Source organism: Cercospora kikuchii (genome assembly GCF_019650295.1).
Source record: "Cercospora kikuchii DNA, contig_00004, whole genome shotgun sequence".
Lineage (NCBI taxonomy): Eukaryota > Fungi > Ascomycota > Dothideomycetes > Mycosphaerellales > Mycosphaerellaceae > Cercospora > Cercospora kikuchii.
Genome location: NW_025408585.1, coordinates 2,087,030 through 2,100,060, shown reverse-complemented (window position 1 = coordinate 2,100,060; position 13,031 = coordinate 2,087,030). Strand labels below are relative to the sequence as shown.

At 54.0% G+C, this 13,031-nt stretch overlaps 5 protein-coding genes across 5 annotated transcripts; 3 read left to right on the top strand and 2 right to left on the bottom strand.

Moving 5' to 3' along the window:
- Positions 1-392: 392 nt before the first annotated feature.
- Positions 393-2,990, top strand: CKM354_000706200 (kexin KEX2; the record flags this gene model as incomplete). Its single annotated transcript, XM_044802401.1, has 1 exon — positions 393-2,990. One exon carries the CDS (start codon positions 393-395, stop codon positions 2,988-2,990), a length of 2,598 nt encoding a protein of 865 aa, XP_044658336.1.
- Positions 2,991-3,500: 510 nt separating this feature from the next.
- CKM354_000706100 (uncharacterized protein) lies at positions 3,501-4,720 on the top strand (the record flags this gene model as incomplete). The annotated part of the gene is made up of 2 exons (XM_044802400.1): positions 3,501-3,534; positions 3,588-4,720. 2 exons carry the CDS (start codon positions 3,501-3,503, stop codon positions 4,718-4,720), a joined length of 1,167 nt encoding a protein of 388 aa, XP_044658335.1.
- Positions 4,721-5,204: 484 nt separating this feature from the next.
- On the bottom strand, positions 5,205-6,236 carry CKM354_000706000 (uncharacterized protein; the record flags this gene model as incomplete). Its single annotated transcript, XM_044802399.1, has 1 exon — positions 5,205-6,236. The coding sequence occupies one exon, from the start codon at positions 6,234-6,236 to the stop codon at positions 5,205-5,207; it is 1,032 nt and encodes a 343-aa protein (XP_044658334.1).
- Positions 6,237-7,142: 906 nt separating this feature from the next.
- CKM354_000705900 (uncharacterized protein) lies at positions 7,143-8,598 on the top strand (the record flags this gene model as incomplete). The annotated part of the gene is made up of 4 exons (XM_044802398.1): positions 7,143-7,376; positions 7,441-7,605; positions 7,661-8,214; positions 8,304-8,598. The coding sequence occupies 4 exons, from the start codon at positions 7,143-7,145 to the stop codon at positions 8,596-8,598; spliced, it is 1,248 nt and encodes a 415-aa protein (XP_044658333.1).
- Positions 8,599-8,699: 101 nt separating this feature from the next.
- CKM354_000705800 (cleavage/polyadenylation factor CFT1) lies at positions 8,700-12,746 on the bottom strand (the record flags this gene model as incomplete). Its single annotated transcript, XM_044802397.1, has 1 exon — positions 8,700-12,746. One exon carries the CDS (start codon positions 12,744-12,746, stop codon positions 8,700-8,702), a length of 4,047 nt encoding a protein of 1,348 aa, XP_044658332.1.
- Between the last annotated feature and the right edge of the window lie 285 nt (positions 12,747-13,031).

Below are 13,031 nucleotides of genomic sequence, written 5' to 3'. Positions count from 1 at the left end.
TCGCGCATGCCCATCCATGCCGTCTGCCTTTGCGCGCTGATGCATTATGTACCGCTGCACCGCGGCCGGAGTATTGCGAGGTGAGTGGTTTGGTCCATGGCAATTTCGCCGGACTCCTGCTCCACACGTTTCACCGATCCCTGGGAGCTGCGGAGTGGTGCGCGGGCGCCGAACGACACAAAGAGCGGCCACGCTCAGTCCGGACACATAAACTCTATTGCCTTTCCAGTGCAGCACTGCCAACCGGACACCTCTCCATCTTGCTCCAGCATCTCACCTCACTCGCACTCCTCCCCGTCTGCACTGCCTCCGCCGTACGTGTCGCGTGTCGGATGGCGACGTGAGACTTGCCTCCTCCACCCCATTCCCCGCCTGCTGCTTCATCCATCACCATGAAGTGGTCGAGTCTCCTTCCCACATTGCTGGCTGCCACAGCGTGCGCCGCAGACGCCCCACGACGGATACGCGATTACGACGCATTCGATTACTATGCAGTACACATTCAGCCTGGGCAGGACCCCGAGACAGCCGCTAGAGAAATCGGCCTCGAGTACGACGGGCCCCTGGGCGAGCTGGACGACCACTACATCTTCCGCACCGCAGACCGGAAACACGATTACGATCACATCACCACACTCAAGGCCGACCTGAAGAGACGGCGGCGGAAACGAGAAGCTGGCGCCGATGCCCCACATGTCCTCGACTCTGTGCGGCTATCGAAGAAGCAAGAGCTGCACAAACGATTTCCCCTCGAGAAGCGAAATGCCCCTTCCCTGGACTACCTCAATAAGATTCTCCGACAAGGCAACTTCGGCGGGGGAGCACAGTTCGACGAAGCCGCTGTCGCGCAGCAGAACGAGGTGGCCTTGAACTTGAGCATCACCGATCCCATATTCAGAGAGCAATGGCATCTGTTCAACAATATTGAAGTGGGACACGATATCAACGTCACTGGCGTGTGGATGGACGGCGTCACTGGAAATGGCAGCACAGTCTGTATCGTAGACGATGGTCTCGATTTCCACAGCAACGACCTCAAAGACAGCTACTTCGCCGCCGGTAGCTGGGATTACAACGATCCTGGCCCAGATCCCCTCCCCAGACTTTCTGACGATCGACACGGGACAAGATGTGCTGGCGAGATCTCTGCCGTGAAGAACGACGTGTGTGGTGTTGGCGTGGCATACGGCGGACGTGTTGCTGGTGTTCGCATCCTTAGCAAAGTCATCTCCGACGCCGACGAAGCCGAGGCGATGATTTACGCCTACCAGCAAAACCACATCTACTCGTGTTCGTGGGGTCCACCCGACGACGGAACCGCAATGGAAGCGCCTGGCATTCTTATCCGGAGAGCCATGGTCCAGGGTGTGCAAAAAGGTCGTGGTGGCCTAGGCAGCATCTACGTCTTCGCCATCGGCAATGGAGCCGCCAACGATGATAACTGCAACTTTGACGGCTACACGAATTCCATCTATTCTGTCAGTGTCGGAGGCATCGATCGCAAAGGTCTGCACCCGTACTACAGCGAAAAGTGCTCAGCACAACTGGTCGTGACCTACTCCTCAGGCTCGGGCGATGCCATCCACACTACCGATGTCGGTGCGGACAAGTGCTACGTGAATCACGGTGGCACGTCTGCTGCTGGTCCTCTCGTCGCGGGCATCTACGCTCTTATGCTCGAGGTAAATCCAAAGCTTACCTGGAGAGACTTCCAGTGGATCACTGTCCTCAACGCTGTCAAGCTTGACCAAGGCGATGACTGGCAAATGAATAAGGCCATCGGTCGCGAGTTCAGCCATCAATACGGTTACGGCAAGGCAGATGCGTGGGCGTTCGTCGAGGCGGCGAAGAATTGGACCAACGTGAAACCACAGGCATGGTACTTCAGTCCATGGCTGCATGTCAAGCAAGCCATTCCCGAAGGCCAGGATGGATTGGCATCGACTTTCGAGGTGACCGAGGAGCACTTGAAGGAGGCCAACCTCGAGCGGGTCGAGCACGTAACTGTGACTATGAACGTCAAACACACGCGCCGCGGTGATCTGTCTGTTGACTTGATCAGTCCATCTGGTATCAAGTCCGAAATTGCTACCCATCGTCGAAATGACAACGCACGAAGCGGCTACGTCGACTGGACCTTCATGACTGTGGCACACTGGGGTGAGTCGGGTGTCGGAAAATGGACTGTGATCGTCAAGGACACTCGGAAGAACTCCCACCAGGGCACTTTCATTGATTGGCACTTCAAGCTTTGGGGTGAGTCAATCGACGGCGAGAAACAAGCTCTCCTGCCCATGCCAACAGACCATGATGATGATAACCACGACGTCTACGTCGTTCCGACCCAAACGGCGACTGCTCACACGACATCCGTTGCTCACCCCACCGATGCCCATGGTGCTCCGATCGGAAACCCCACTGATCATCCCAACCGTCCTACGAAGCCGAAGCCTATCGCCACCGCGCCAGCAGCGCAAGACACTCCGGGCGCAGTGGAGGGCGACGAGCCAACATCCGTCGCAGATGAGGACACAAACTCCTTCCTTCCGTCCAAATGGCCGACATTTGGGGTATCACGCAAGACGATTTATTGGATTTATGGTGCGGCATTCCTCATTTTGACATTCCTCATGGCGCTTGCTGTCTGGATGCTCTGTGTCCGACGCAAGCGACGCAGACTGGGAGACTTGGGCGAGTTCGAGATGGTCGAACAGGACGATGCAGATGAGTCGGCACCGCTCGCCGGCATAGGCCGTGCCAACGGCAAGCCACGTAATAAGGGCAAAGACCTCTACAATGCATTCGCTGAGGGCAGCGACACAGATGAGGCAGAGGCCTTTGATATCGGAACTGACGATGAAGATGACCATGAGAATTTTGGCGAAGGAAGCTCGAGTGGCAACAGCAGGGGCAGCATGGACAGAGCGCACCCGGCCAGAAACGAAAGGTATAGAGACGAGGACCCTGAAAAGGTCGGGCTCGACACATGAGATGTTTTCGAGCTTCTTCTAAGGCATTTTTTGGTATGTGCATTGGCCGGCGCATAGCATTGCTGGCAGCATTGGATGGGTATACTGTATATACGGGACAATCCTGTGCATTTTTCTTCGTGACGTCGTGCTCTCGACTTCCATCAAGTAAGAGTTCATGCGTTCCATGCATGGTATACGCCAAGTCCAATCAGACTCCGCCTCGGCGAGCTTGACTTCATCCTGATGATGCTGCAGTTTGTCAGCATGTCAACTTGACACATCGGATTTTCCCTAGGAATGAGTTCGCCACTCGCTGCTTGTATGATGATTGTGTAGCTGCGTGTCGTGCTACTGGATTACAAATGATGAGCCGAGTCTCGTTCTTCCGCACTGCGATGCCATTGCGTCAGCTGTCGCGGGGCACTTTCACGCAAACATCAACACCAACACTCCACGCCTACACCTTGCCGCATCGGACCCGCCACATTTCACTGTCAACAAGAACAAGGACACCAGACACCGGCAAAGATGTCAATGGCCAACTATCACGATCCCTCTGTAGGTCAGTGTACCTGATTCCTACCTCGCAGAAGCGTTACAAATCAACCTCGACAGAGTCCTCCCAGTCGCCATTGAAGGGCCTATGGAAACCAACGCACCTGCAACGTCTATACTATGGCCCGAAAAGCGTAAAAGACCACCTTCTTGAGAGCCTTCCGAGCGAGACATCCAAAGCCTTCATCCTCACAGGGAATTCTCTCGCCACCAAGACTCCTCTGATCAAGCAAGTGGAAGAACAATTGGGTAACAAACACGCCGCGACTTTTAGCAAGATCGGTCAACATGCTCCTGTCAAAGAGCTCGACGAAGCCACTGCTCTCGTGCTCAAGGATCCCTCCATTGACACAATCATCTCCATCGGTGGCGGCTCACCCATTGACAGCGCGAAAGCCATTTCTTACCGCTTGAATGAAAAGCAAAAAGGAAAATGGCTCTACCACATCACGATTCCCACAACTCTCAGTGCAGCAGAATGCACTCTTGGAGCGGGCTATACTGGCGAAGACGGAATCAAGACCGGCGTGGCTCATGCTGAGTTGGCCCCGCATGTCGTGATTTACGACAGCACATTTGCTCTCGAAACTCCAGAGTGGCTTTTCAAGAGCACAGGTCTGCGAGCGTTAGATCATGCAATGGAATTGATGTACCATCCTACAGCGACCGAAATGCCCGCTAGGCAGAATTGTCTGCTTGCCGCGCAAGGACTTTTCGAGGGCCTGAGGGAGTATCATCAGAATCCAAAGGACGAACAGGTCATCACCAAGTTACAGCTCGCCGCGTTCCAGTCGCTGGGATTTCTAGCTTTGAACGTCAAAGGTGCTTTGGGTTTGAGCCATACTCTGGGCTACGCCCTCGGAAGCCCATTCGGCATTCCGCATGGTATCACATCGTGTCTTACTCTCGGTCATGTGGTAAAGTTGAAGGCGGAAAGCTCGGCGGATGATGCGAAACAGTTGGCAAGAATGGCGCCCTTTGTGGGCGTGACGAAGAGTGGTGATGATAAGAAAGACGGCGTTGCTGTGGGAGATGCGATCCTGAAGCTGGTGGAGGACATCGGGCTGAAGACGACTTTGACGGAGAAGAGCGTTGGGAAGGATCAGGTGGATTGGATCGTGAAGATCGCAACAAGGCAGGAGAGTGGGCCAGTTTATGATAAGGTGAAAGGGCTAGTAGAGGGGCTGTATTAGTTGCCTGAAGCTGAACGCCCTCGTCTATTCGACAATGTGCGGCATGAGAACTGGCAGATCAGGCGACACAGCGCAGATGGTCGTTGTGAGGGCATGGAACTTATAGCAAAGTTCTAGAGGCACAGCTTAACTCGCCACGCGCAGGCAGCTTTCATATAAACGACCACATTGCGTGCAGCATGTCACCTACATGTATACATGTACTCAGGCCTCTGTACATTCCACATCCAACGAAGTGTTCTTTCCACTTTGAAATTCTCATCGCGACACGAGACCCGCGGTCCCACTTTCCAGCGGAGACATCAAGGTCTTCTAGCAAGTCCTCCGACAACATGCCGGACTCGGCGACTTCACCTCGCGCACTCCGGGTGTCCTTCAACTCTCATGAGAATGTACCGCAGTAGATTCTGTGGTCCACTGGCATCCAAAGATGCATTCAGCGTGACATTCAGAGATACAGATGAGTGTCCCTTGAGCCTCGCAATTACGTCTCATTCAAAGCCAACAATTTCTCCGCATTCCGGTGATACAGATCCTGTATTTCTTCCTCGTTGAACAACTCCTTCACACCATGATCCATCTGACCCAGCAGAAGCTCCACACCATCCGCCCTCGTGAAGGGAAAGTCCGACCCATACATCAACCTCGAATGCGGCACTCCAACACCATACAAGAGACTTCTTATCTGACTCGGGAATGCAAAACCTGCCATATCGAACCAGATTTGCGTCTTATACGCTTCAACAACGTCGCTCTCTTCCATTGCTTGCCATGGTCCTGGAACCAGCTTTCCAAAACCTGTCCATCGGGACAGCAAAGGCGGAGAGGCTCCGCCAAGATGCGGCAAGATGATTCGTAGGTTGGGACAGCGTTTGATCGTACCGCTCATGAACAAATTTGAAACCACTCGTGCAGTATCGAAGAAGAAATCTAACATCGGAGTTGGGAATTTTCCTGCGAAAGGTGTGGCTTTTACGGGCTTCTCGCCTGCTGCGATCGCTTCCGGAGAGCAAGGGCATTGAGGAGTTGTGGGATGGATGAAGAGGAGGGCTTTGCGTTCGTTGAGTTCGTCGAAGATGGGGTCTAGTTCTGGATCTCCGAGATAGACTCCATGGGCGTTGGTCATGAAGACGAAGCCATCGCAGCCTTCGGCGATGGCTTTGGGGATTTCTTCGAGGCTGCCTTTAACGTCGGGCAAAGGAAGGGCTGCAAAGTAGGCGAATCGGGAGGGATGTTGTTTCTTGAGGTCTGAGGCGTATTTGTTGCAATCTCGGGTTAGTGATCGCGCTAAGTCATCGTCCCCGGGGAGGATATGACAGCCGGGGCTCGAGATGGAGAGGATGGATTTGGAGATGTTTAGCTTGTCCATAAGGGCGAGGTGTTCTTCTGGAGACCAGCCGGGGACGTATGGCATGCCATCGGGATTGGCATGGCCATGCTTCTTGAGGGCGTCTTGGTATGCTGGGGGCAAGAAATGCGAATGCACGTCGATCTTGTGAGGCATTTCCGGTGCCATGATTGATGCCCGATGAGGGTAATGCGTGAGCAGCAGACACAGATGGAAGAGTTGAAGGAATATATGAAGCGGTGGACTCGGGAACCGATTGTCAGACTTCCGATCGCCGCGATGGTTGTCAAACCAGGATGCATACTGTGGTACACATGCTACAGGACTCGGCCGAACAGGATCGAGGACAAGCTCGAACAAGCAGCGGTCAAGGTTGCCAGCGTATATTTTCTCATCATCGTCATCCTTATCATCTCATTCTTACTGATAGCATCAAGTGTCTCCTTTCAAGTGATACTAATGTTCCGAGAGAATAAGAAGATCTATTTGGTTCCAGCAGACGGTCATGCGTAACGTGCATTGTATCAGTTTTCGACCAAGCTCAAGAGGTGGTTCTCAGCTCCAGCGCTGGCTCCCCACAGCGATCCGTGCATGTGCACCACAGCGATGCACTTCACCCGTCCGCCAGCGGGCTTGTGCAGAACGGTCATATGCGCTCCGGAGAAGATTGCTGACTGTTGGCTCAGTTCCGAGCTTCCAGCCAGAGCGGAAGGTGAAATCTGCGCTTCAGAGGGAGCAAAACCGACGACGACGACTCCTCAAGACAAGCCGTCATCGAGCAGCCAATGCAAGAGCTCAGCTGTCAACCGCAGCAAGCAGCCATTGACTTTGCGTATGTTGTAGTGCGACACTGGAGCTTGCCCATACATGGGAATATGTCCTCCACATTGTCAGCTGCGGCGAGCCATGATTCCTTCAGCTCCTCCTCCACCAGCATTATGTCAGGCGCACCTGCAGCACACCTAGCTGCAGCGTAGTCGTTACACAAGCGCGAACTTATAATCTTGCGGCGCGCCAGCTTTTGGTTGAAAAGCGTTTATCATTCAGTACTGATACAGACGGCATCCTTCCAAGATGACATCTTTCCTCATCAAACATGTGCGGATTTTCGACGGCGAGACTACGATCGAGAGCGGCTCTGTGCTAGTGGAGAATGGCAAGATCACAGAAGTCTCGCAAGAACCAATAGAGTGTGACGGCCAAACCATCTCGAAGCCTGGTCATACTCTGCTTCCTGGGCTCATCGATGTCCATGTGCATTGCGATAATGCAAATCCCGTAGCTCTACCGCAAGCACTCCGGTTCGGAGTAAGTAGACCTTCCAGATCAGTACTACGCTATGAAGTATTGGTCTTAAACTCACGGTCTGCAGTGTACTACAGTTTGTGACATGCACAACGAGTTTCCAAATATCCAAAAGCTCCGCGAACAAATCAAAGGTGGTGATTGTGCAGATATCAAATGCACAAGCTTCGCTGCCACAATCAAAGGTGGCTGGCCCGAGGCCATCGTCTTGATGCTCAACGACAATACAGAAGTAGGAAAAGCTCAATCTCACAATGCAAGGAAAGGCACTCATGACTTGTCCACAGACTCGCGCCGAGATCGCCACCTGGCCGAAACTCCAAACACCCCAAGACGGCCAACAATATGTCCTCGATCGCATCAATGAAGACGTAGATTACATCAAACTCATGCACGAATCCGGCCTGGTGATGGGGGCCAATTTTCCTAAACCATCTCTCGACCTCCAAGAATCGATCATCGAAACTGCTCACTCCCACAACCTTCTCGTCGTCGCCCACGCAACCTGTCTCTCTGACACCCTCGAAATTCTCTCCGCCGGTGCAGACGGTCTGACGCATACTTTTATCGACGCCCCACCAACCGAAGAGCTCATCGCAGCATACAAGAAGAACAACGCGCATTGTAATCCTACGCTATCGGCCATGGGTTCAGGCACCAAGGAGGGGAAGGAAACGCAGGAACGTTTCGCACACGATGAGAGAGTACAACATCTTCTGGGTAAGACGGAAAGGGAGCAAATGTGTAAATGTATGGAGTTTGCGAGGAAGGCAGGCGCGACGTGCGAGAATGCTTTTGAGTCGGTGAGGAAATTGAAGGAGGCTGGGGTGTTGATTTTGTGGTAAGTGAAACTTCATTCGTGTTCCCTGATATATTAATGCTTGATGTCCTTGGGGGCTCTTGAGATCGTAGCTAATGCTCGTGCGATAGTGGCTCCGATGCAGCAGGGCCTGCAGTAGGTACAGCATGGGGACTGTCGATGCATCAGGAATTGGATCTGTTCGTCAATCAGTGTGGTTTCACGCCTGAAGAGGCTCTAATCTTGGCGACCTCTGCTCCAGCAAAGAGGTTCGAATTCTCAGATCGTGGCATGATCAAGCCTGGTCTACGAGCAGACCTGCTGCTCGTGGAGGGCAATCCGCTGGAAGACATTTCACATACGTTAGACCTGCGCGGGGTGTGGGCGGAGGGGAAATTATGTAGTGCCTACGAGGGCAAGTTGTAGAGGTGGAGTTGACTGCATGTCCGAACCATCGTGGAGACTAATTTCGTTTCATCGTTGGAGCATTACCGAAGTGCTGATGGTACAGTTTAGGAGACACGCGGCTACAAGTATGCCAGACCACCACCATCTATGATCTCCAGATCGCTGCGGACGCCCCATACATCGGTGCCCGCTCGGCCAAGTACATCTGCTCTTCGAGGAGCACCCAGCTCGCCAAGCCTCTTGATCAAGTTACCATCTACCACACCTCTTGCTCCGCCGAAGCTTTCGGCCTCAACGGCTCTGTAAGCTCTCGGGTTCAAGCCGGCAGCGTGTTCAAGAATGGCCGTGAGATGAGTCTGCAGCGCCGACAGCCTTCTGTACGCAGCTTCATCAAGCGGCGTCACTAGTCCGATAGAGCCTGATGTGGACGTCGTGAGCACATGATACAGCGACGGAGCGGCTCTCGTGGCTTCGTCGGCGTCACCATTCATTCCATTCGCCATGTCCCGGTCTTGCGTCTCAAATGGTTTCAAAGTCGAGGGCAGGAGAAGCATGTTTGTCACAAAATGGCCAACGTGGAAGGTGCTACGGTGCAACAGTCTCATTCCATTCACCGATTTTGGGTTCTCGGGGTCGTATTGGAGCACATGGAGATCCATATCGGCATCCATGATGAGGATGTACAGCCCACCATCGAAAGGCAGGAACTCTGCAGCCATGATCTCCATTTTGCTTTTCGGTGACTTGCCCATGACTGTAAGCTTGTACGGCTCTTCTGTGAAGCCGCCGAACCAAAGACCTTTCCATACATCGCCAGCGAGCCACATGCCTCGCCCAGGAAGGACTTTCAGGGTATGCGTATAGCTTTGAGCGTCCAGGAATGCGACCGGCAAGCATGTTCCGTCTTCTTTGAGACCACGGACCATGAGCTTGAGGCCCTGAGCAGTACCGACAAACCCACCTGGGAACGGGCCGGCCAATGCTGTGATAGCGCCTCGTGACTGTTCTCGAGCGAGCTGATGAAGCTTGAAGCCACTTTCCGCGACGTCAGGCTCTGGCACGACATCGATGATGTCGTAGAGTATCACGGCTCCTTTAGCTGGCATGTCCTCACCACGCTGTGCAGCAGTGGAGACCACTACGAGTGGTTTCTGCTCGTGCGAATTTTCTGACACCTCCAGCATCATCACCTTCAGATCCGTGACAGTCTCGAGGTAAGGTAATTGAATCGAATGCAACATTTTGTGTGATGTCGCAGACACCAAGTGGATGGTATACAGAGGGACTTGTGGCCGCAGCTCGATGTCATCCTGTTCGGGATGCCTGCCATCTTCCCCAGCGAAGTAGAAGTCTACATCTTTGCAAGTCGCCACAACATAGACACATCTTGACTCATGGTAGGCAATATGTCGTACATCTTCGCCAAGATCCGTCTGCTGTACACTCCAACCGGTGCCGTAGAAGGTGTGTCCCGGCAATTGCATTTCTTGCAGCTCGTCGTTTGATGTCAGAGCAATGAAGCCATGATCACAGTCAGGTCGATGCACTGGTGATAGAGTCGACGCTCGCCTTGATGACTCTGTTCCCCGCACCTCGAGTACCCTAGGAAGCGACGAAGACTCTTTCAGTAACAGACATGCAGGACCTCCTGGAATGCTGACAGCGCGATAGTCACCAAAAGTCACACGCTTTAGCGGGGCTGGCCGACTAGCTTGTTGAACTTCGGCCAATTGCTCATTGAATTTCGGGTTGTAGCAAAGGGGCACCTTTCGGAACCGTAAGCTTGAGTACCACGCGTCGTGATTCGAGTCCTGCGGCCAGGTGAAAGGTTCGTAGAGTACAATGTCATCCAAGGCTGTCCGCACGACCAAGTAGGGCAGCGTTGCATCACCTTGTCCAAGATTCGTCACCAGGAGTTCCGTCAGAGTATCTTTGGTGCCAACGCGGCGTGCTGCAGCATCAGCTGCCAGAATCGGGGGCAGATAAGACAGGTTTTGGGCTGTGTAGATCGGCCGCAGCTCGGGTAAACTGAAGAGGTGCAGAGTGCCTTCCGCATGGAGCAGAAAGAGCGCAGCTTTGTTCTGTGTGAAGTCTCCTGAGTATACACAGCCGCTTAACCACTTCTTCTCACTGATCAAACCTTCGCCTTCAAGCGGTTCAAGTTCACGGCCTCGGACCGCCTGAACTTGCACACTGCTATCGCTACGTATGATCACAACGTACGGGTCGCCGAAAGAGATGTGCGCAACATCGAGGTCTTCGTCCGTTTCCTCATCAGTCATCGGAATGATTTGATCCAGAGCCAGGTTCGCGTTGTACGTCCGAAGCTCCGTGCGTCGACACTGCACTATGATGGTACCTTCCGCGACCGCGTCCATGTCAATCGTCTCGCCTTCACTTTCGAATTCTGGGGCATTCCGTTCGGTGTATGCATCTTCGTCGCTATGGTCTTGGATATCGTATACTTTTGTGCCATCATCGTCGGACACGAAAAGCATGTTATCGTGCTGGGTTGGTGCAGCGTTACGTTGTCTGGCACGGACTGCCCATACAGCCTTGGAGTTCCCAAGCTTGAGTGTGCGTTGCACTTGAGGAACAATGTCGCGGTGGAAGAAAGTAAGTCTGCTGGCTCGTTCCCGTCCAGCGCCCGCGGCGAGCTCGAGGCGTTCTTTACTTTGCCGTGGCCGACCCAGGCAGGCTTTGTTGATGGGTCCGACGGCGGGCAACTCGTCCTTGATCGAGAAATGGTACGGCGAGTCTGAGTTGACTGCCGTATCAGATGTCGCGCGTCTCTTCGGTTCTGGGGCGGTTTGATATAAGTCGTCGTCATCTTCCTCCTCTTCCTCCTCTTCGTCATCCTTTTCGAGCATTTGAGCGTGCGAGCGTTTCCGACTCAGAGCCAAGGTGGGCCGCGACCAGCCCAGAAGAGTTGAGGCGCCATCTTCACTGCCGATGAATACGTGGTCGCTGTCGAGTCGTGCTGTGCAAGACGGTCCGGACATTACCAGAGTGCTCCCGTTCTCCGCTGTCGCTCTCTTCACATTGACTGCGCTGACGGCGCCGCCGAGCATTTGAAACGACAGTATCGCCAGCGAGCCGTCGTTCGTGATGATGAGTAACTCTCCAGTCCTGCGATCCAACAACTCGATCCTGCTATCTTCCAATTTTAAATTCAGATGAGACTGATCTGCCATGCCAAAGTCGCTTTCCAACTTGGCGAACTCGTTCACCGCCGTGGCATTGGCCTTACCGTTCTGATCGATATGCACTAGCTCGTTCGTGCCAATGAGCAGCGCGCCGCCCACCGGCAATGGCAAAGGCATGACCTTCCATAACGTCGACGGCAGCTTGGGCACGCTGATCAAACTTGTTGCCAATGTCTTATCGAGATCCAATGTGAGAACCGTGTAGGTGAGGATGTCCTTTCGCTCCTCGAGTAGGCTGAACGACGGTTCTACAGGAGCCGACAGGATTGCGAAGGTCGGATCTCGGTATTGATGCAAGAATGCCAGATGCACAGCATGGCTGATACTCGGCCCCAGCTCAGTGAGGGCGAGAGTGAAAGAGGCCTTGTATGGCGTCTCTCCAGCTTCCCCATTGACTTGCGGTATCGACTCCGATCTCTTCAGGGCCGGTGATGTCTCGTCGTTCTCGTACTCGCCCTCCTCTTCACCTGCCAGTTCGTCTCCAAATTGTCTGAATGGCAGAATGGCCAGCCGCCTTGCGCCGAATTTGAGGGCTGCGCATCGCGAACTCGGGTCGACGGCCAAGATGGATTCGCAGTCGCTGAGAGGAGGTCCGAAGGGCGGCGTCACAACATTGTCCCCCTCGTAGAAGTGCAAACTGATGGTACTGATGCGGTAGTTCTCTTGATCCCACTCGACCAAGCTGAGCTTTGCGTCTTTGAAGGCCAGAAGCACGGCTTCCCCTCCCGACTTGCTCTCGAGTATCTTCACGCGCGCTATGGAAGTCACTGTGCCCGCCAGACTGTACTCGCCCACTAGCACCAGTCGTTCTTGCCCGCCATCGCTCTTTGCATGCACCTGGAATACCTGCAGCAGGGACGTCTTCGCGATGACCAGATTGTTCGACTCGGCGCTCAGAAACGGCAGCGACACGGCGTGGGTGACTGCCGTCGGGGGCACGAGCTCCGTGTAGCACTGCATCTCGTCTCCGCCGGCGCCTGGTCTGCGCGCATTAGCAGTGTTGTCAGTGCAGACGATGCAATGATGATGGTTGTCGCATGGGTCGGGCTTGGATTTGTAGAGGAAACACGCGCGACTCGGGTCGCGCCTGAGGTCCGAGCTTTGGAGCTTCCATCGTCATTCCTGCTGCACTCAAGCTAACAAGCTCGCCGACCAAGGAAGGCACCAGGCGGCTACAAGAAGCTGTGCCTCCTCTCTCTGCTCCCCTCACGCGACCACCTCCAGCGCCGGACGCAGACGCAGACA